General features: G+C 37.6%; 1 protein-coding gene across 1 annotated transcript in view; it reads right to left on the bottom strand.

Annotated features, from left to right (window-relative positions):
• Window positions 1–14,805, bottom strand: part of OTOGL (otogelin like) — a 164,975-nt gene extending 150,170 nt beyond the window's left edge. Inside the window, exons 1-6 of the mRNA XM_025402598.1 lie at window positions 14,754–14,805; window positions 13,370–13,409; window positions 12,254–12,302; window positions 6,729–6,795; window positions 4,499–4,597; window positions 1,824–1,978 (exon numbers count right to left, since the gene is read on the bottom strand). Of these exons, the coding sequence (XP_025258383.1) occupies window positions 1,824–1,978; window positions 4,499–4,597; window positions 6,729–6,795; window positions 12,254–12,302; window positions 13,370–13,409; window positions 14,754–14,805 (462 nt within the window). The remainder of the gene's footprint in view (window positions 1–1,823; window positions 1,979–4,498; window positions 4,598–6,728; window positions 6,796–12,253; window positions 12,303–13,369; window positions 13,410–14,753) is intronic.
• Window positions 14,806–24,491: the final 9,686 nt, after the last annotated feature.

Here is a 24,491-nt window from a genome sequence, read left to right as displayed (position 1 = left end):
TATTTATCAGAGAAAAGCAAATCAAAACCACAATGCGATACCACTTTACTCCTACAAGAATGACTATAATTTAAAAATCAAAAAATAATTGATATTGGTGTGGATATGGTGAAAAGGGAACACTTTTACACTGTTGTTGGGAATGTAAACTAGTACAACTACTATGAAAAAGAGTGTAGAGATTCCTTAAAGAACTAAAAGTAGATCTACCATTTGATCCAGCAATCCTACTCCTGGGTATCTCCCCAGAAGAAAAGAAGTCATTATACAAAAAAGGTACTTGCACATGCATGTTTATAGCAGCACAGTTCACAACTGCAAAAATATGGAACCAGTCCAAATGCTCATCAATCAATGAATGGATAAAGAAAATATTAGATATATACATATATACCATATATATACATATATACCATATATATACACATGCATATACATACACATGCACACACACACATATATGTATACACATACACACACACCATGGAATACTACTCAGCCATAAAAAGGAACAAAATAATGGCATTTGCAGCAACCTGGATGGAATTGGAAAGCATTACTTTAAGTTAACTAACTCAGGAATGGAAAACCAAACATCCATGTTCTCACTCATAAGTGGGAACTAAGCTATGAGACTGCAAAAGGATAAGAATTATACAATGGACTTTGGGGACCAAGGGGAAAGGCTGGGGGTGGTGAGGGTGGTGAGGGATAAAAGACTACACATTGGGTACAATGTACACTGCTCAGGTGATGGGTGCACCAAAATCTCAGAAATCACCACTGAAGAACTTATTCATGTTACCAAACACCACCTGTTCCCCCAAAAACCTATGGGAAAAAAAAACAAGCTTCAGGGACTACTTTTAATGTTTGTATCACCTTAGAGAGGAGGAGAATGTAGGCAGCCCCAACATAAGTAAAAAGGGAAAGCATAACAGAGATTCAAACATATGTTGGCTATGGAGAGCTGTAGCTTTTAAATGGAACAAAATAGCAGTTTCCTGGTAATGATTGAAATACCTAGAAATTCAGAAGATGGTAACCAAGGAAAGAGGTCCTTGATATCCTTATTCAACTAGAGCCACTCTACAGCTTATATTTTTGAGAGGTCTCCTAAGAATTCATTTGAGTCAAGAATTCTGCAACTAAGAATTAATTCTCTGAGCTCAGTCATATAGTATCAAACTACCTAGCAATTAGTTGTCCGTCTTCCCATCCTATAGCCTGTGCTTATGTAACTCATACACTCCATTTTATAAATGTTAGCCTCTGATTCATACTGAGTGTGTCATTTCAAAAAATTAAACCAGCTGGACATATCTCACTGGAAGTATCAGGAAGGAAGGAAGCGTAAGTAATACGGTTGGTACCTGAATGCAAACCCTCTTCAAAATAAGTATTCATTCTATGATTAGTATATATTTTGCATCATTTGCCAAGTACTTTTAAAAATACATACTTTTGCCGGGCGCGGTGGCTCAAGCCTGTAATCCCAGCACTTTGGGAGGCCGAGACGGGCGGATCACGAGGTCAGGAGATCGAGACCATCCTGGCTAACATGGTGAAACCCCGTCTCTATTAAGAAATACAAAAAACTAGCCGGGCGAGGTGGCGGGCGTCTGTAGTCCCAGCTACTCGGGAGGCTGAGGCCGGAGAATGGCGTGAACCCGGGAGGCGGAGCTTGCAGTGAGCTGAGATCCGGCCACTGCACTCCAGCCCGGGCGACAGAGCGAGACTCCGTCTCAAAAAAAAAAAAAAAAAAAATACATACTTTTCCAGAGATAATATTTTTAAGTTAATTATGTCCTACAATCACCTACCCATACAGTGTACCGAGGCTCCAAATCACCACAGTCCTTTGCAAAAATGTAAGAACAGTTTCCTGGGAAGTAATAGTAGATGCCATCAAATGTTTCATAATGATACTGTCCCCAGGTTTTACAAATCCCATCTCTGCCGTTGCCCATGTTTGGTACTGAAAAGAAACAGAATAATATTTTGTAGACAAAATAAATTACATATTTCTAGCAGTGTTCAGTCAGTCATCGTAAATGATTCTAATTTTCATTCAAATTTCCTTCCTTGGTCTATATCACAGGAAGAAATAACTAACATAAAATTACCAATTGTTCTCAAAACTATCAAAGTAGTTGATAAAACAGGGTTTCCAAGTAGTTGTGAAGAAGATTTATGTTAGAAAGTTCCTGAATTTTTGTTTCCAAAAAAAGATTCTAGAAGAAAAAAAAGAAGTATGGAAAACAATACAGTAAAAGGTGATAGTAACATAGAAAGTAAGATGGCTCAGAAAAGAGAGAAATGTCACTACTGAGTGTCCTAAAGATTAGCATACGCAGCATCAGAGTATTCTAGTCTTTCAAAAATGGCTTTTTTATGGTATCCACAGAGAAAAATAACCATTGACAAAAAAAATCATATTTATGTGTCTGGGACCTGGATGTGGGGAACATTAGTCATTCAAAGTATGCTGGAATTTGGCTGGAGTGGTGGCTTGCCCCTGTAATCCTAGCACTTCAGGAAGCCAAGGTGGGCGGACTGCCTAAGCTCAAGAGTTTGAGACCAGCCTGGGTAACATGGTGAAACTCTGTCTCTACTAAAATACAAAACATTAGCCAGCAAGGTGGGGGGCACGCATCTGTAATCCCAGGTACCCAGGAGGCTGAGACACAAGAATCCCTTGAACCCAGGAGGCGATTGTTGCAGTGAGTCAAGATGGCGCCACTGTACTCCAGCCTGGGTGACAGTTAAGACTCTGTCTCCAGAAAAAAAAAAAAGGTATGCTGGAATTTAACAATTCATGACCTCAAACTGGCCAAGTTTCAAGCAGTATTTATCTTAAATCATACAACTGCATCTCCTATTGTCATGCCTACCTTTTTTTCTTACCCTTGTAGATAATCTTCTATTCCATTTTTGTTTTCTAAACTATTCTCTTTAGAATAATATGAAAATCAGTAACATTCACTGAGCACTCAATACGTGTAAAACATTTTGATACACTCTGGGGGGGGCAGTGCATAAAGATAAGGGTGACTCTTTACATCTTGTATTTTTGTGATTCCCACCTAAATTTATTAGCCTTGGACAACTGTGGCCTTTTCAGGAAAAAACATGGAATTATTCATTATTCAGGCAGTCTTCCCTGACAGTATGCCTCACCTCTGCTTCATATTTTCATAGCATCTTGTACTTTACTTTACAGCACCTGTCACAAGTTTAATTATTGTGTATCTGTTGCGTATTTATCACTTTCTCTAGACTGCAGCCTCCAGGAGGACAGGAACAGGTTGGTATTATTCACCGTTGTATCCCCAATGCCTAGCCTGGGATCTAGATGCCAGTAAATATTGATTAAACAAATGAATATTTATTGATTATGATTGACATAGAATCCTTTCTTAGACACTGTGGATAAAAGGTTTATTTAAAAAAAAAAAAAAAAAAAGCCCCTGCCCTTGAAGAAGTCTCAGTACTATTTTTTAACATACAAAATGTCCAATTAATTAAAAGTCCAAAAGAATGACTGGCTCCGGCCGGGCACGGTGGCTCAAGCCTGTAATCCCAGCACTTTGGGAGGCCGAGACGGGCGGATCACGAGGTCAGGAGATCGAGACCATCCTGGCGAACACGGTGAAACACCGTCTCTACTAAAAAATACAAAAAACTAGCCGGGCGAGGTGGCGGGCGCCTGTGGTCCCAGCTACTCGGGAGGCTGAGGCAGGAGAATGGCATAAGCCCGGGAGGCGGAGCTTGCAGTGAGCCGAGATCGCGCCACTGCACTCCAGTCTGGGCGACAGAGCGAGACTCCGTCTCAAAAAAAAAAAAAAAAAAAAAAAAAGAATGACTGGCTCCAAATAAAAAAATCTGTTTTATAAAGCAAAAGAGAGATGAATGAGAACCTGGTTTTAATAGGCTATTACTGGCTGGGTGCAGTGGCTCATGCCAGTAATCACGGCACTTTGGGAGGCCTAGGTGAGAGGATCACCCAAAGTCAGGAGTTCAAGACAATCCTGGCCAACATGGTGAAACTCCATCTCCACTAAAATACCAAAATTAGCCAGACATGATGGCGAGTGCCTGTGGTCCAAGCTACTCGGGAGGCTGAGGTGGGAGAATCGCTTGAACCCGGGAGGCAGAGGTTGCAGTGAGCCGAGATCGTGCCATTCATTGCACTCCAGCCTGGGTGACAGAGTGAGACTCTGTCTCAAAAAATAATAATAACAATAATAATAATAGGCTATTAGTATAGAAAGTGGAAAAAATACTTGAAGCAATAAGAGAGTTCAATGAGAAGGGATAGTGGCCCTATGTACTTTTGTTTTACGTTGTTTCTAAATTACATCAAATAACTGAGAATGAATTGTGGGCTCTCTAGTTAATATACGACTCCCAATGGATGAACATTATTATAGTAAATTATGCCTTAATTTTTTCCTTGGTATCTCATAATTCTCTCATAAGCATCTCTGAAACTTACTGATCTGGCATCTTGTCCCAAGAGCCTGAAATATTTGACAGTCACATGTTCCAGTCTTAGAACAGAAAGCTCCATTAAGGCATTCATAAGGACAAGAACCTGAGGGGGAGAAGAAAAAGTTATCTTCTGGCATCCATTTGTTCTTTTAAGCATAATATGTCAAGATACAGCTTGGACAAATTGTAATTACTATTAACTTAAACAGAACTCTCGGCCTCTTGCCTTGCTAAGCTAAAGAACTAAACCCATCAAGTCTCTGTCTAATTCATTTTATTATGTGTGCTGTGAAGCAAGAAAGGCAGGCTTTCACATCTCAAACTACCCTGAGAGCAAAGGTTAGCCCCTTTCAAGCAAATCAAAGGTCAAGTTCCCATGTAAGGAATCTCTGTCCCAGATGATGAGAACCAGAAATACACAAGCTGCAGATGATTCTGTTGATGGAGTTTGGTGCTGGCTGCACATCCCATCAGCTACTCTTACAGGAGCAAACACTCTATTAAAGAATAGGGTCTCTCATGCCTGTAATCCCAGCACTCTGGGAAGCCAAGGCAGGCAGATCATTTTAGGTCAGGAGTTCGAGACCAGCCTGGCCAACATGGTGAAACCCCATCTCTACTAAAAACACAAAAATTAGCTGAGTGTGGTGGTGCATGCCTGTAGTCCCAGCTACTCGGGAGGCTGAGGCAGGAGAATCGCTTGAACCCAGGCAGTGAAGTTTGCAGTGAGCCGAGATTGTGCCATTGCACTCCAGCCTGGGTGACAGAGCTAGACTCTGTCTCAACAACAACAACAAAAAGAATCGGGACTATCATTAACTTGAGGGATCAGGCAAAGCATAAAACTCAAAGGGAGACTCCTGCTTTTGAAGAGAATGATTAAACATTTCATTTGAGGTTTGTATATTAATCCTCAGGCTCAATTACAAATGACACATTCTTTGAAACCTATGCTGCCAGGCGTGGTGATGGACACCTGTAATCCCTGCTACTCTGGAGGCTGAGGCAGGAGAATCACTTGAACTCAGGAGGCAGAAGTTGTAGTGAGCCGAGATCATGCTACTGCTCTCCAGCCTGGGCGACAGAGCAAGACCGTCTCCAAAAAAAAAGAAAAGAGAAAAAAGAAAAAGAAACCTATGCTTAAATTTTGATGAAGCAGAAGCCAAAGTCACTACTGTCACCAAAAATATTATTTATTTCATGGAAAGAAAAATTATAAAATTGTCCCAACAAATTATGTTAAAAAGAGGAATCAAGTAACTGTGAACTCTAACCCTAATTTTACCATCATCTCCTAAGTGAGTTTTAAAAATGCAAATGAATCAGTGAAAAAATTTCCTCTAATAAGGAGAGAATAAGAGGCAACTGGCAAAACTCAAGCAGGAAGAATTTAACACTTGAGGAGAAGAGAGAACATCTTAATTCCCAGAAGATAGTTATATAATTGATCATTTGACCACAGTTCTGCCAAAGGCAAGAATTTGAAAACCCGTATGATTCCTCTCCACCTTAAGATCCATTGATCTAAAATGTCTCTTTACTTTTAAAAATGCACAAATCTCCAAGTATATCTTAAGTGAGGAAAAAATATGCTGTTTTAACTTAGTCCATAAATACAGGTTTAAAAAAAAATGATGTTCTTCATAAACTTAAAAGCAGTTTTTTCCACTAGGGGCACATCTATATTTACCGTTTATCTTAGATCACAGTCTTGCATTTTTCTGATGAAGAGATGCTAAATATTTAGATAAACAAATGTATTGCCTTTAAAAATGTATTTACAGTCCTGCTTATTCTCCTGAAAACAAGTATCAAATGAAAACTGGTGAGGATCATTGTTATTTTAAACACAACAATGATAATTTCTATTTCATAGTTACCACTCAAATTAAATTTCAAACTACCATCAGCATTCTTCTTAATGGAAATGGGGAACTGGTAACAAAAAATAGGGATCAAGTAATTGATTCACACAAAAAAACAGTTTCTGATATTCGGTGACATCTTCCCTGGTCATGCAGTTATCAGGTTTGTCTAAATGTTTGGCCCTGGTTATTCTCAGAAACAATTCAAATTTCTCTAAGAAGTGAACTTAAATTATTACTAGGTATTATTACCATCCTGACTCACTTTCCTTCATGTGGTTTATGGAAACAATAAATACTTGATTCAATATATCCCCCAAAGGGATTTTCTGAGAAAGCAAATATGAAAACCTAAGTATAAACACTGACCTTTTATTTTGCTCTCACCCCAATTAATAGCATCATGGAAAAAGTATCTCGGAGAAGTAGCTTCAAACTTGGAAAGAAAGAAATAAGAATGCAAGACAGTTAAATTATTTAATTCAAGCCAAACATGCAAACTGGTACATCTAGAAAATAACTACAAATGCAGAAGTGATAAAGTGCTGACTTTATACTTTCTGGGGTTATTGAGGCTTATCATCTCCATGAGGCAGAAAGGGTGCCTCTGAGGTTGTGGTGAGAACACCTCATTCAAGTCTTGGTTTTGCCTCTTACATGACTTTAACAAGTCATTTACTTCGTCTGCTCTCTGTTCTGTTCTCACTTCCCATCTTCCCTCCCCTTCCCATCACCCACTCTTTCCCCCAGCCCCCAATCCCTCCACCTACCTCGCAACCTCATGAAAGAAGCCTGGTTGGAGTCTAACCTTTGGAATTATTGACTGCTTTGCCTGCAGAAATAGCAGTTCTCTGACACTTCCAGGTGCAGACAGGTTTGGAAAAAAAAAATGTGTGGGGCTGACAGATCTACAGACGGTGATGTCCTGCCTGCCTGCACACCAATTGGTAAAGAAAACATCCACAGAAGCATCTGCTGTTTCGGTGCCAGTGTGTTACCTTCAGGCTCCAAAGAGCTGACTCACACTTTAAAGTTCATAGAACGTTTAAATATATCTTTTTATAGAGCCCAAGGTAGTTCAGAGTAGTGGTAAATAGCATGAATTTTGAATCAAACGGAGCTGGATTAGAATCCTGACTCCGTAATTACTTACCCTTAGGCAAGTTTCCTAACCTCTTAGTGCCTCTGTTTACTCATCTGTAAAAGGGGAACAATAATGGCACTTCCCTCGTTGCATAGTTAGGATAATGAACTAAAGCCATGTACGTAAACCTTACATACATAATGCCTCACACAGAAAATTAGCAATAAAGGGATTTATGTCAATCAATCTAAGCAATCCAGATGAAATTGTAAGGTTTTTAAAAGATCTATATGGCTTAGTAGCAAATAGTTGTGGCTTACTAAAACTAATTGATTGTGGATTATTATTCCAACTCCACAGCAGTTGAGTGTATGGGCTGGGGCAACATTCTTTCCAATAGCGCTTATATTTCACCAGAATAAACACACTCAAAACTTGCCAAATAATTGTCAAATTAAGTAGTAGATGATATTAGAAAAACTGAAGAAGGGGGAAAGATAAGAAGGATGGGAAAATGAGCCATGTGACTTCAGGAACAAAGTTGTTTCTCAGCAGATTCTCGTCTCTCTTCTGTTAAGCTTTATTCTGACATTTTCCATCTCAGTACTTTTTTCTTTAACAGGAAAATCTACCCAAGCTATATCTTTTTTTTTTTTTTAAGAGATGGGTCTCGCTAAGTTTCCTGGGCTGGGCTTAACTCCTGGACTCAAGGGATCCTCCTGCCTCAGCCTCCTGAGTAGCTGAGACTGCAGGCGCGCGCCATCATGTCAGTCCATGCTATATAAAAGACACATTCTCTCACTCTTCGAAGATTTCTTTCTAAACTCTTTGCCCCACACAATGGTCTCAAGTTCACTGTCTCCTGTTCTCAATACTCCCAGGTTTTATCCTCACTGTTCAATCTCCCCTTTTTGTTCTTGCCTCTGCCTTCAAACTAAGTTAGACGCAACAACAGTCTATGACCTCGATTCCTTCAAGACAGCAAGTCTTATTCTTTCTTCCGCCACATTGCTTCTGGCTGCCTAAATCTGACACAGCCCCGGATATTACTGGACACCAAAACCTTCTTCCTTTGGCTCCGAAATGATTTATGTCTATCCCTTTAATGGAAGCCAATCATCTCTGATACTCACTAAAAGTGTATAATGACTTCTACTCTACCTCATAGGGCCTATCGCCTTGAACAAATTATTCAACCAGCTCAGCCTCAGTTTCCCAGTCTATAAAAGTACCTGCCTCACAGAATTGTGAGGATTCAGTGAAATGATGTGAATGACACACCAAGAATAGTGCCAGGCACATAATAAGAGTTGTAAACATGCAGGCCGGGTGCGGTGACTCACGCCTATAATCCCAGCACTTTGGGAGGCCGAGGTGGGTGGATCTCCTGAGGTCAGGAGTTCGAGATCAGCCTGACCAACATGGTGAAACCCCATCTCTACTAAAAATACAGAAAATTAGCCAGCGTTGGTGTTGTGTGCCTGTAATCCCAGTACTCAGGAGGCTAAGGCAGGAGAATAGCTTGAACCCAGGAGGCGGAGGTTGCAGTGAGCCGAGATCAGGCCATTGCACTCCAGCCTGGGCAAGAAGAGTGAAACTTTGTCTCAAAAAAAAAGGAAAAGAGTTGTAAACATGCTACCTATTTTTACTATTAGGCAAAAACTGAAAACACTGGATAACACTAGAGGAAGATAAAAGTATATAATTTGTTTTTCGCTCTATATCCTTTAACCTAACTCAATCTACATCTTGTTTATGGAAATTAGAATGACTCCCTAGCACACCACCTTTCTGGCTACAACAATATCCTATTTATCCAGCATCCCATACATCATAATACATTTCACCAAGGCTAAGGTGTGACATGCAGATTTTGTTTATTTATTGACATATTTGAAGTCAGAATGGCATCTTACATTTATAATTGGAGCATATTTATTTTTTATGTCATATAAATAATGGCAAATGATTGAGGTTGTCTTGGATTCAATGAACCAGTTGCACAGAAATGACTTCTTCATCAGACTACCTCCATAACAGATGGAGTTTCTAGGTAACAGGCACTGCTATTCTTGTTTCTATCTCTAGCACTGTCCTTGGTATGTCATCAACAAATACCAACTTAACTGAAAAAAGAGACATGGTTCAAATGGGAATCTGTCTCCCAAGGGTGTTTAGAGCCAAGACTGCAGCAGACTTTGTTGATGCCTCTCCTCACATCCTCTCAGCCCACCTCTGAATTCACCTTGGAATTCATCTGGATTTCTGTGTACACTGAAAGCCTCCAACTTCAGCACTAGGTTCTTTCTGCCTTTGCCTGACGGCAGAGTCCAAGCAGAAAAGACTATAGAAAGTGCCTTCCTGGAGATTTTAGGCTCTCCAGAGGCTTCCCTCAACCTAGAAATTTTTCTAGGACACATTCTACATGGTTCAAAAGTCTCCAATAAGACTGAGTTCCAGCTGCCTACAGCAGAAAGCCCCTCATTAATACACCCCATATTTTATTTTCTCCCTTCTTCACATCATTTTCCTTTCTCCTTTATTTGTACACTTCCAAATAAATGACCTGCACCTAAGTCTATGTCTTAGGGCTTGCTTTCAGGAAAGGAATTTTTGGAATGTAATGCAAATGCAAAAAAGTCCCAGGCAGTAGGTGCATGTATTCACATGACTGATAAAAGAGGACAGCCCATCCTTCCTCCTTCCTGATTACACCTCCGCAGGACGGAGAGAAGCCCAGGGAAATACAGTCTTTAGATGGGAAATCACTGCAGCGCACAAATACACTATTTACAGAAGTCTGCGTCTACCCTTTCTTGCTCACCTCATTGCCAACATATTTCTGAGTCATTATTTGCACACTTATCTACCTATTGATGCTCTCTTTTCCTAGAGCAGAAGAGTGAATCTATGGATAAGAATGGCCTTGTAACACATGAAATTCCAATTCTAAACAGTGCAGTGCAAGATTATGACCTCATTGCCCGCTGTTGAAACCTCTTCTTTTAAAAATTGTTCTGAAAATAAATGATTTTGACACGTTTTCTAGCCTTAGGAAATAGAAGTACAAGTCTCCTGCTGTTCATTCTTGCTAAAAGGGAGTAAAGTATACAAATCCTGAAAACATCTAAATGGACAACAGTATAACCCCAATTTGACACTTAAGTATATCAGTACACAAAACGCTTTTTAAGAAAAATAAAAATATGTTTCCATTCCATAGACAATCCTTTGCCTATTCTGGTATGAGAGGCGCTCCAACCAGAGTGGTTCCACCTTGAATAGGGGCTGGGTAAAATGAGTCTGAGATCTGCTGGGCTGCATTCCCAAGAGGTTAGGCATTCTTCGTCACAGGATGAGATAAGAGGTCAGCAGGACTAGTATCATGAGATACAGGTCATAAAGACCCTGCAGTAAAGAAGCCGGCCCAATCCTGCCAAAACCAAGATGGCAATGAAAGTAACCTCTGGTTGTCCTCACTGCTCATTATACTCTAGTTATAATGCATTAACATGCTAAAAGACACTCCCACCAGTGCTATGACAGTTTACGAATGCCCTGGCAACATCCAGAAGTTACTCTATATAGACTAAAAGGAAGAAGAACTCTTATTTCCGGGAAATTCCTGTCCCTTTTCTGGAAAAGTCATGAATAATTCATCTCTTGTTTAGCATATGATTAAGAAATAACTACAAGTATACTCAGTCAAGCAGCTTATGCTACTGCTCTGCCTATGGAGTAGCCATTCTTTTATTCCTTTACCTTCTTAATAAACCTGCTTTCACTTTACTCTGTGGACTTGCCCCAAATTCTTTCTTGCATGAGAACGAAGAACCCTCTCTTGGGATCTGGGTCAGGACCCCTTTCCAGTAACACCGGTACAAAAAAAAAAAGGTCTCTACTCTTGATAAGAATAAATCAGTTCTGTCTTCTAACCAGACACAACAGCATATCAGATCTGTCTTCTATTTAACTACTAATTCTCTTCAATTAACACTATAAAATACACAAATTCAGACACCTATCACAAAATGCTAATAAAAACTATTTGCAATTCAACATTTAACAAAGACTTCCTTGAATATTTAAGCTGTTTGCTATATAAATACTCAAATCATATTCATTTTCAAAGAAATGCCTTTGCTAAGTTAGGATTCTGTATTTTACCATCCATCTCTTATAGAGAAATATTTTTAAGCCCATCCATTTGAGCATTCCAACCAGTTTGAAGAAATTGCAATTATCCAATATCCTTCATATGAAGGCAACCAAGCAAGAAGGTCTCCTCAAATGCAGTGCTACACTGCCCCTCCAAAAAAAGACGTTGCCTATTCAGAGATACCCACAATTTAGATTTATCAGACATTATAAAAACTTTCTGTCAGGACATCAGGATGTATCTGATGCCCTTTTGCAGTATTTAATTCATATTATTTACACCTTTTTCAACCCCTTTTTCCATGTACATTATACTGTTGTCATTGTCCTAACTGATATTGTGCTTAATTTTTAAACTACTTCTAATTTTCTGGCAAGTACATGGGATTAAATGCCTCAAGTCTATTAGTAGGTAACTGAGCTGAATAGCAAAAAGAAATGTATTTTATTCCAAACAAGTCGATGTGACCTGAGCATGAATTTGATGGTCGTAGAAAAGCAATAGAGGTTACTTTGCTTCTTCCTCCTCCTTCCTATCTTGTTCTTAGCATTTTATTCCCCTGCACAAAGGTCTCATTGTTGAAGTGACAGCAGAGTCCAACACAGAATGGATTATTTCTCTGCCTCTCTCTCCACCTGAAGCATAACCTACCTGTGCTGCTAAAAGAGCTCTTTTCTGTCGATTTTCATTAAACCCGTTTCTGGAAGAAAACAAAAAGAATTTGTATAGTCAAAGGCCCCTAGGCAACCTGAACAAGCCTTTCCCAAGAGAGAGCTGGTGTTTTCCTCCTGATTTCCATCACTTTATCAAAGAGGTCTTTCTTGGTTTAACATTTAAAAGGTCCTCCCTCCCCTTTCTGGAAGGGTTAGATTTGGGTGGTGGTGCTGTCTCATTTTACAAAATTCAGGAGTGTCCCCAAATTTCTCCAGTCTTTGATGTAAACTGACTTTTAGGAAGGAACTTTGAGATAGAAAAATAAACAAAAGAGTGTAACATTGTAGCACCAACCCTTGCAATATTTTCTCCACATGATTTTGCAAATCTAGTGAGGTCAGTATTTGTACCTTCCCTTTTTTCAAACATAGTACTTAATTCTCTCCTGTGCTATGTCATAAAGGGCAAGTTAACATTAATGTAAGTAAGAACATCAAATTGTAATTTATCAAAATCAAATGGCTAATAATTCACTAAAGTATATATTTGCTTTATAATGTTTTCTGTTTTTGTGTTATATTTATCAATAAACATTTTATTTTAAAAAAATCAAATGGTGAATAGAATTCTGCTTTTTATTAAGCGGATCAGTTTAGTACAAAAAATGATTTTCATTATTTACTGCTAAAACAATTGTTTATTTTTATCATTAAAAACTGTGTGACTCTGCTAAAAATGAACATAATACATTTGTTATCAATAATGTATATTAATAATAATGTAAAGGATAATAGTATGGAATATAACTTTTTATTACAAACCTTTGAAATGAAAGTAATATCTTTTTAGTACCAACAGCCACCAAAGACTCCCCTCATAATTAAAATGAAAACAAATACTTTGTAATTAAAAGGAAAGGAAGTATTTTCATAAATAAAGAAATGAATGCTAGATCATTTTTAATCTGTAGAAATGTTTTTTAAAGTATATTTCACGCTTTTTTGTAAAACATTTCACTTATTTTTTTCAAAAGCAGATCTAGTTGCCTGCTGAGATTTGCTTATTACCATTAACTTTATGTTTTAGAGGACACAAAGAACAAGAAATACTCACTTTGATGTTCCCATCAATATAGATGATTCACAGATATATTCTGCCAGAGACAAATATATAAGAATGAAAAAAAATGATCCAAATATATTGGCTACATGTTCTAGTTGTTTAAAAGAACATTTTAACCTAAATTCTAAAATTCTGATTGAAGTTTGCTGTTATTTTTGCATTTTTTAGAGGGATTTGACCAGCAAATTTCTTGTGAGACACTGAATGACTGATAAGCTAAAAAGAATGGGCAGTATACATGGATTTACACAGAGACACCATGCAATTGAACAGGCACTAGTCTTGGAATCAGAGAACCAAGTTTTAGTTCTAGTGCTACCACTTAGTACATGCCAAGCTTAAACAAAATACCAAGCACACCATAAAATGATGGTGTTGGACGAGTTATCTGTAAAGTCTCCTCAGCTCTCAAGATTCTGTGATGTCATTCTCCTTAGGGTTTCAGTTACAACTGGAACTGGAAAATAGCACCTTTCACCTCTGTAGTCTTTTGTACTTAAGCAATTTCTCCAATTTCGTCTACAAGCTCCAAAGCATACAGACCTTTACAGGGATTAAAAATCAACAACTAAAATAAAGAAATCCTTTCCCCATTTTGTTAGGTATGATAAAGTGCTTATCTATTAAAAATATATAATATATATATCATGAATTTAAAATACTCCAAGAAAAAATGTGTAACAGGGTAAAACTAGTTCCACAAAATGCTGATAGTTATGGAACCCAGGTGAAGGTACATGAAGGTGTGTTATTTCATTTAAATTTTGTGTATGTTTATAAGCTTTCCATAACAAAAAAAAATCAAATAGCAAGAAAATTTATTAATAAAGTTACTATAAAAATAATTAAAATCAATTTTTAGCCCCAGATGTTAGTCATTCTTAAAACATTTTTTTACTATTCTTTGGGTTGATGGCATGAAGAAAGTTTAAGTACTCAATTGCTCTTAGTTTATTATAAAATTTCAAATGTTTAAATTGCAAATAGACAATTATTTTAAATCATAATTTAGAAGAAAAAAGTTAGAATCAGAGCTTCTTCTAATACAATTGCATATCATGATAAAAGCATGATTTTTAACCAGTCATTTAAAAAAAGATTCAAGAAATGAAAGCTAAAAGGTTCTAATACAATTGCATATCATAATAAAAGCAAGATTTTTTAACTAGCCATTTCGCAAAGACTCAAAAAATGAAAACTAAAAGGTCCAAATTATCTACATTATTAAGAATTTTTTAAAAGGTGATCTGAGTATCACTTAGTACAATTCATTCTAATGACTTCCAAGTGCTTTATAAGGGAAAACTATTTGTATAAATTGTAAGAGAAACAAAAATACAATAAATTAACATAAACATTTAATCTGAGTTCTTACCTTGTAATGAAAACAGCAGTACATGAAGCAAGAATATACTCCAAGGTATCATTAAATTGAGTTTTCTTACAATGTTCATTTCAGTGTAGCCTTTCTCCCTGAAATGTAACCAAATTGATGGTCTTTATTATGATGGCATCTTAGAAGTATGCATAGTTGTAGTGTACTCAAATTCTAATAAGTATAGCTATGTAATAAAGTAATTCAAAAAGGAATTCCAAGCTTTCCAACTACATACAGCATCTGAAGCTTTAAAACTTGCAGGCAACCCTTTGGCTGAGTCTCTCATTAGTGATGCATGGCAGCTTCTTACCTGAGCCCGTATTAGTTACACCCACACCTGCACATCATAGGCCTTTTTAGCCTATATCAACCTTTTTACCTTCTCAAGACAGCAGCATTAAAATAAAAAGAAACACCTCTTGAAATCTCCGGAAGCCATAAGAGATAACCATTATTCCTAATTGTTGATCTAATTGCATTTTATAATTGTATTCATAAAATAATTACTGTCCTTTGAAAAAGGGTGAAATAAAACCCTGTCCATCTTTCCTAGAATGTCTACATGTTCTTTAAGAATTAAAAGTCTGCTTTAGGAATTAAAAAGTACACTAAAACTACATGCATATATTTTCAAGTCCCATTACAGTATAGTTTAAGTTGACATGATCATGGGCCCACACATATTTCTGTTAAACGTTCTGCAACAAAAGTAGCAATTTTTTAAAAAACATAATATTCTATACTTGGCTTTAAAAAGAAAATAAAGTAACTCATCCAGCCCTGAAAACCTTCCCTTCACACCCTGTTTTTCCATCCTCTGTGACAAATGTCCAATTAAACAACAGACTTATTATTTCAGCACTAGGAGCACTCTTCTTTAACAGGGACTGACTGCTTACATTGGCATGAGAAAAGAGCTCTAATATGTCATAATGAACTTTATAGATCTGAGCTCCACACATTAGTGAAAACCATTCTTATATAGTGGGTGCACATTTCTACAGCAGATGCCATGGGTTAACTGCACTATTATCAAAGTCATTTAACAGACAGGTGTGCAGTAGTAAGGAATGTCTAACCACACAGAAGTACTTTATGAAACAAAAAGGCACAGCAGTTGTTAATATCCTGTTGTGCCCAGACAATTCTCCTGCAATGACTTCTGAGTCTTTTCTATTAAGTATTCTTGATATCCTAACTAATGTTACATGGTCCAGTGTTCATTATACAAACAGTTTCCTGTTTGTGTTCCAAATCCAATAATCATTTACTCTTGCTCTAGATGACCTTAATGCCTTTCCATTGCTGAAATAATAGCTAATTCCATGAGCCAACAGATGTTTGTCTATAAAGGAAAAAGTTTAAGCATGAAAATACAAACAAATTTCACTAAAATTATAAAGTAGCTATGTGCCTGTCCCCCCTCCAGCACACACACACGTACACACACATTCACACTCATTTTGAATTTTTAATTAATAGGTTTAATTAATTGAAGTACAGTATGTGTTTAATATTATTTATTGAAAGGTTACTAGTCTATTACTCTTGAACTAATTAGACAATCATATAAGTCTAACATAATTAACCTATGTATAGTTACATTCTAAATATTAGTCCAAAATACATATTTACTCAACCACAAGCAAAAGCATAAAATATCTTAGATTCTTGAGAATATGTGACTACAAAGTAAATTAAAAGGCTAAGGTTGAAATCTGTTTAGAAGACAATACTTTTCCCCAACAAAATATTTTTAATTAAGGGATTTAATTTTGTTTATGCAGAATGTTTATTGACTCTTTCTGAAAAGAGCTGAAATGTACATAACCAATATGCATTACTAAGTCTGCTCCTTATTTTACAATAGTTTCTCTTGTCTTCACAGTTTCCCATATAACTTAACCTACAATACGAAAAATCTATAAATCAACTTCAGGATTATTTTTCCTAATCTACTAACTGTTTGACTTATTTGCTTGACTTAAAAATTTCCAAAACTCAGGACTGGGTGTGGTAGCTCAGGCCTGTAATCTCAGCACTTTGGGAGGCCAAGGGAGGCGGATCACCTGAGGTCAGGAGTTTTGAGACCAGCCCGACCAACATGGAGAAACTCCGTCTCTACTAAAAATACAAAACAAAATAACCGGGAGTGGTGGTGCATGCCTGCAATCCCAGCTACTTGGGAGGCTAAGGCAGGAGAATCGTTTGAACCCGGGAGGCAGAGCTAATGGTAAGCAGAGATCACGCCACTGCACTCCAGCCTGGGCAACAAGAATGAAACTGCATCTCAAAGAAAGAAAAAGAAAAAAAAAATTCCAAAAATAACAGCCATATGGAAAAATCTCAAGCATAAACCAAAGTTAAATTTTATAGTTCAATAAAATAAACATTTTTATAATAATTATAGCTATTTCTAACACTATTAGAACTTAGTAAAAAAGGGTATTAGGCAGCAATTTTAAGTGATGTGAAAATTATGTGCTTCTGATACAAACTTTGGTATTTTTATGTATTTAATTAACATGTAGTAACTCTGAACTTTTCATCTCAAGTTTTATATAGTACTTTAAAGTTGTTATTCGAAAGCATCACAGTCATTTTCACTGAATAAAGTTGAAAAGTGCAAGGCTGTATTACTTGATGTTTTTGTGACTATTTTTCTGTTTTGAACTACATGTATTTAAAAACTGTTAAGTTGTTTTGTCTGGTAGAATTTGGCTGGGCACAGTGGCTCACGCCTGTAGTCCCAGCACTTTGGGAGGCTGCACTTCAGTTCAGAAGTTTGAGATTAGCCTGGACAACATGATGAAACTCTGCCTCTACAAAAAAAAAAAATACAAAACAATTAGCTAGGCATGGTAGCATGCTCCTGTAGTCCCAGCTACTATGGAGGCTGAGGTGGAAGGATCATTTGAGCCCAGGAGACCGAGGTTGCAGGGAACTGAGGTCACACCACTACACTCCAGCCTGGCAACAGAGCAAGACCGTGTCTCAAAAAATAAAGAAAGAAAAAATAGTAGAATTTGTAAGAGGAAGCTTCAGGGTTGCTATTATTTTATACATAGAGCTTTGGTGTATGTCTTCTCTCTGCTCCTCTTCCATCCAGGCTCATAGTAGGAAAAAATGTTAGAAAAGGAGAATGAACAATGGCAAAGAGAACAGTAACAAAAATCCCAAGTCCTTTTTCAACTAACTACATTATGAACTCGATACATGAAATGGTAGCCTGCGTGAAAATAAGCAAAATAGACTTCCTTAAATAGCTACAATAGATGAGAGTTTAGATAAAAGATTAGACTCAGAGCCACAAAAAATGCAATTTATGACTGTTGCTACATGTAATTATTACTGTCAAAACATAATTGACAGCTTTTATATTTCATTCCACCCTGACAAAGGAACTTTGGCAAAAAGTAAGTCAGCCACCAGTTTGTGAAGTGATATTAAGTTCATAAGAAGTCTGAGACAACTACATAATGCAAGCAATAAACAGTTCCCTTTCTGCTACAAAAGCACTGCTCATTTTCCCACATGGAATATGATCTTTAGAAAGTTGACACCTGACAGCCTATTGGCCTCAACCCAACACATTAAAACAACTGTCAAGAATGGGAAAATTGTTATCGAATAGTAGGTATGTCAATGATAATAACAGGTCTATTTGTAATGAAGCTCATCATCTTTGAAGAAAGTTAATTTCTTTGGTGATTTATACAACACTCATTTTTCATCAACTGACAACAAATTTCAAGTAGATAACCTTTGACTCCCTTAATATCGCATTCTGCTAGTGAAATGCAAATACTCTTTACTTGTGTTACTAAACCTAACACATTTCAAGTTCATAGATTTTATCCAGAATTTATGTTATCATTGAGCCAGCAAATAGAATCCTATATCTTTAAGATGATGTTTGCCCCTCTGAATGTAACTGTCTTATTGCAAGATGGTTTGTAGTATTCTATTTATGCTTTCTGGATGTGCATTGCTTGGCAATTTCTGGGATGTTTCATATAATTTTAGAAGCGGCATCTATCTTACCTTTTCTGAATAAGGATATGATTATATTTCATAAACAGTATCTGTGTTGGTCATGATTTCAATTTAACACTCATCCCCAGAAATTAATGTGTTATGTTTTATAGTGATATTTGTTTTTCAACTTGCTGTGATGCCATTGATTTGCAATATCTAAGTGATACCTTGAAAGAAGTAATGTTTCTCCAACTAAATTTTATCTTGTCAACATTTTAGCATCAAGTTCAGTTTCTGCAGCTGTCTTCATTCTCTGAACTACTATAACACATTGCACTTGTACCACATAGTGAAAATATTAATGTAAGGCACTATTTTATGCCATAAAGTTGGTTTCTCATGCTCTGAATTCCTTTATATCTTCAATAATTTTTATGTACTCATTTTAGAGTTGTTGAGAAAGAATGTTATTTCAGTTTTTTAGTGGCAGTTGGGGTGGTTCTAATCTTGTTGTTTGTTGTTTGTTTCTCTCACTTAGGATAGATGATTTCATGGATTTTGTAATTTTGAATTTGGGGTCCATGTCTGGCAGGGCATTTTCTATGGGAATCCTTTACCACCAAAGTTGAGGATATTCCCCTCCAAAAAAGATTTTGTACCAACTTCTGTCAAGTGCTCCAGGGAGCTTCACGTTAATTTCTTAGCTTAAGGGTTCACAGACCACAGAGTATAAATTCAAATCCCAAACATAAAGTGAAGGAAAACCAAGTCCAGTTTCTGTTTTGTTTTTGGTCTCTGGTAATATTCCTTACATCCTAGTGAACTCACTCAAGGTTGACTATTTTATTAAATTCAGTACTTCCAAGTACTTTATACTTAGAAGATTTTTATATCATGTAATCTGCCATATTATTAAAACTAAACCACCAAGCATCAAAAATTACATGATTTTATTTTCTAGGTTACTTTATATATTTTCTTTCTTACTTTTTCAACTTAATTACAACTTACTTAGCTTACTTACAAACAAAAGTTCTTCAAATTAAGTAACTGTAAATTTGTAAAGAAAGCATGCTATACTTGGATCCAATTGTTTAAATTATAAAACAAAACCTGTCAAATCCCAAAATGTCATGATTGGATTACTTTATACAACAGCAAATTTCCAAATCAGACCCCTGGCAATCTGGTCTATGACAAGAGCCACTGGAGTGTCAAACGTTAGCCCGTCATCTTCTGCTTCCCCTACATTGGCAAGATTGATATGGTAAACTGCCTTTGGAGATATGGCATTACTATGATATTTGACACAGCACAAATCAGTATGAAAACATAACTTAGAAAGAACTATGCCCTTCATTGAGATTTGAGAGTCAAAAAAATCTTGATCAGCCCATAAAAAGGCTTCCCCTTTATCTTGACATGACCACCTCTTCCCCCAGCCTGAATTAGAGTCTTACTGAGTTACATGCAAAATTGTTATCATTATCTCCCAAAAGCTGCAGTGAAAATACACTAGTTCCTTTGGAAGGTTTTCTTCAGTCTTCTCTTCTAACAAGATAAGCTTATCAGCTTTACTGAGAATACAGAGGTGGTTCTTAAACTTTGGTGTGTGCAAGAATTCCCTAGTGAACCTATTAGAAGCACAGATTCCCAAACCATCCTTCATGGCGTCTCATATTTTCTCATCAAGTCTAAGGGGATTAGGCATCTGCATTATGATAAAGAGAGAATCTAGCTTTGAGAAAATTAAATACTAGTTCATTCTAGTAAGAAAAAGAAGTCCAGGCAAATTACAAATGTGAGAGTGCTGACAGATTCCACTGGAGGGGAAAGAAACAGAGGATGGAAAAATGAAGTAGACGGAAGTAGACGTGTTACTTAATTTTCGTATTCTTACCTCACTCTTTATGCAAAGAAACTCCTCCCACTCACAGCCTCTGTTCCATTGGCAGCACATCTTTATGACCCTCACTATGAATAATGGAATAATGGTGCTCCTCTCCACCCCCTCAACAAAGATGTCTGTGTCTTAATTCCCAGAACCTGTGAATTTTACTTAACATAACAAAACAGCCTTTGCAGCCCATGATTAAGGATCTCGAGATGGGGAGATTATCCTGGATTATAAGTGAGGGCCAAATATAATCACAAGGGTCCTTATAAGTGAAAAAAAAATTTTTTTGAAGATGGAAAAAGCAATCAGAAATGAAGCACACAGCTTCTAGAAACTAGAAAAGGCAAAAAATGGATTCTCCACTAGAACTTCCAGACAAATACAGTCCTGCCGACCTCTTGATGTTAGCCCAGTGTCCTATTTCAGCCTTCTGATAACCAGATCTATAAGATAAATGTCCATTGCTTTAAGCTACTAAATTTGTGGTAATTTGTTATAGCAGCAATAGAAAATGAATGCATTCACACTCTGGCCACCAGCAATAGTCACTTGATGCTAAGCAATATAACATATTGGTAGTCCTAACACTGATCTGATTCCCGTTCTCAGGTATTGAAATGTAAATCACAGGGAAAAGGCCATATGTTGACATAAGCTTGTGGGCCCTGGAGCTTTGTGGTCCAGCAGAAGTGGAGATGGCAACTATTTTTTAGTCATGTGCATGCTATTAAATAACCAAAACAAGAGCTATTCTGCAGAAAGAAGTAAGAGAATGGAGCAGATGTTCAGAAGGAAGCAAAGATACAAGCGGTGGTTTCCATGACTACATCTATCCAGTAACTCTTGGTTCTGTTTCTCTGGAGAACCCTGACTAATAACATGGCCTTCTGCTGAGGGGTACTATGAATTAGATGGGGTTCTACTACTCCAAGGTCCCCAAATCATCCATTTAGATATAGAAAAAAATTGAGAATTGGAATGTATACATGCAAAAAGATAAAGGTACATTTTCCCAGAAACACCTCCTTGAAAGATACTAGACAGGCTGGGTGCAGTGGCTCAGGCCTATAATCTCATCATTTTGGGAGGCCCAGGCAGGTGGATCGCCTGCAGTCAGGAGTTTGAGACCAGCCTGGCCAATATGGTGAAACCCAGTCTCTACTAAAAATACAAAAAAATTAGCCAGGCATGGTGGTGCATGCCTGTAATCCCAGCTACTTGGGAGGCTGAGGCACGAGAATTGCTTGAACTTGGGAGGTGGAGGTTAAAGTGATCTGAGATCACACCATTGTGCTCCAGCCTGGGCAACAGAGCGAGACTTCATCTCAAAAAAAATAAAAATAAAAAATAAAAAATAAAAAAAAATAAAGGAAAGCTATTAGACAAGAGGATAAAGGTTGTAAGTGAGAACCGGAAAAGGAACAGAAATGAAGTGCTGTGAAGTGATCTCAAGGCCACCAAGCCTTCTGCTGAGTCCAGCTCACTCTTCTGCTATCAGGAGTCAGAACCAAGAGAACCTGTGAGCTGGATTTCTATTATGTGCTCCATTGGTGGGAGTCAGGGAAACTTTAATGACACAGGGAAGTTCTGACAGGATTGGAGATCTATCAGGCTCTTTTTGACACTGAGTGGCTTCAGGATAAAAGCATTCATTTAAGAATCAGATGGTGGAATGCAGAGAGCAGCAGGCAGGAATGCCCTTGGATTGATTAGGTTATTATTCCCAGTTCTTCATTCATTGCCTCCCTGACATAGAATTAGAGATATGCCTTTGCTCTTCTAAGTAGCTTTATTATACCTCCTACTGAGGTAGAAAAATTATATTTTCCCTGCTCATTGATGTTTGAATTGGCCAACTGACTTTCTCTGGCCAGTGTAATGATAGCAGGCATAACTTCTGCAGAGGTTTGCTTTGTGATTGAGAGTTTTGGATGGTTGTCTTTCTTTTACGAAATCCATTATAAGTATATGTCCTGGGTAGCCACTAGTCCAAGAGAACGAGGAAGCATGTGGAGAGTACTCTGATGGGGTTTAGATGTTTGTCCCCTTCGAATCTTACGTTAAAATGTGACCTCCAATGTTAGATGTAGGGCCTAGTCAGAATTGCTTGGGTCGTGGGGAACAGACCTTTCATGAATCACTTGGTGCCCTCCCTGTGGTAATGAGTTACCATGAGATCTGGTTGCTAAAATATGTCTCAGATCTCCCCACCTCGCTCTTTTGCTCCCTCTCTCGCTATGTGACAGTCCTGCTCCCCCTACACCTTCCACCATGATTGGAAGCTTCCTGAGACCCTCACCAGAAGCAGATACTGGCACCACACTTGTTGTACAGCCTGAAAACCAAGAGCGAAATAAGCCTCTTTTCTTTATAAATTACCCAGTCTCAGGTATTCCTTTATAGCAATGCAAAACGGACCAACACAGACTCCAACCAGAAACAACCTCAAAGAGGTTTCTTTGGCAAGAAAAATAATTCACCAGGCCTAGAAGAAAACATCCAGTTCCACTTGCCTCCATAGGTTATGCCTAAGGGCTACTACCTCTGGGAAAACAGATGGGAGGTGTCACAGGGTTGTGGCATCTCTATAGGCAAATGGGCACCAATACCTACAGTATTTTTCCACCAGAGCAAAGCTATTTCTTGCTTCTCTTCTAGATTAAATTTAAACATTATCCTTTTGGTGTAGGCTTCCTCCATTCAGCCTTCTGTGAGATGTAGATCATTCACGCCACTACCATTTTTCTCATCACAGTATATATATATCTATTTATTTCTGTATGAGTCCGTCTTACCTGCTATGAATTTTTGAGGGCATGACACACATCATAATATCTTCTTTTGCTCATTACTGAACACAGTATTTCAAAAATATTTGTTGACTGAATGAATTAATGTATGCCTCTGCTATAAGACCCTGGGGAAAGCAGTTATCAAAGCCTCTTCTTGCTCAGTGTTTTTGTGCATGGCCTCAATCCAATAGACGAGGCTAACTGCTCCATGTGGATGAATCTAAGCATTGCCCTCCACAGGTCAGGCTAATATATTTGAGCTTGTAAAATGACATCTCCCAAGTTCGCAAGCCAAGGGCTCAAGGAGTCTTGGATGAGGGTTCTCAGTCACTGAAAAATATCTGTTCATTTGTATTATGAATTCATGTTGCAGTTACAATAGCTTTGAAGATGAGGGAGAAGGAGGAGTACAAAAGCAATGGATAAATCACAGGAATTGTCTTCATAGAGAAAAGTGGAACATTAAATATCCCCTCCTTACCTTTCCTTGTTTCTCCACAGTCACATTTATTTGTGGACACATAAACCTAATGCAGAGCACTATTTCACATCTCAGGAAATCGTGCTCCCACTCTTAACTACTCCTTGGCACTTACAATTTAATTAACTTATATTCCTATTTATCTTTCATGTGTATACCTGTCACTTCTACTATGTTTATAGGTGATTAAGAGCTGGGATCTTGACTTATGCATCTTGCATTTCCCCGCAGGCTCACACGCAGTGTTTGACCTAGATCAATGCTTAGTAAATATTGTTAGTGGCAATGATGATAATGATGATGCCAATGGTCATCTCCTTTTCCTGATGTACTTGTAGAGCTCAGTGGGAAGGATTGGAGCATGGGGTGAAGTGTAATGGGAAATGAGATTAGAAAGAGAGGAAAAGTTCAGATGATACAAAACCCTATGTTTCAACTAATTTATATGGACTTTGTCCTGTAAGCAACTGAGATTCATTAAGTTTCCAGGGTCATTTTGTTTAAAGCTATCTGATAGTAATGTGCTGCAATTCAGAATCCAACATCTGGCTTGCCTCCTGGTTTGAGCGACATTGCATGCAGCCTCA

This window comes from Theropithecus gelada, chromosome 11 (assembly GCF_003255815.1).
Source record: "Theropithecus gelada isolate Dixy chromosome 11, Tgel_1.0, whole genome shotgun sequence".
In the NCBI taxonomy this organism is placed as follows: Eukaryota; Metazoa; Chordata; class Mammalia; order Primates; family Cercopithecidae; genus Theropithecus; species Theropithecus gelada.
The sequence above is the reverse complement of the archived record's forward strand: the minus strand, read 5'-3'. Positions and strand labels throughout refer to the sequence as shown.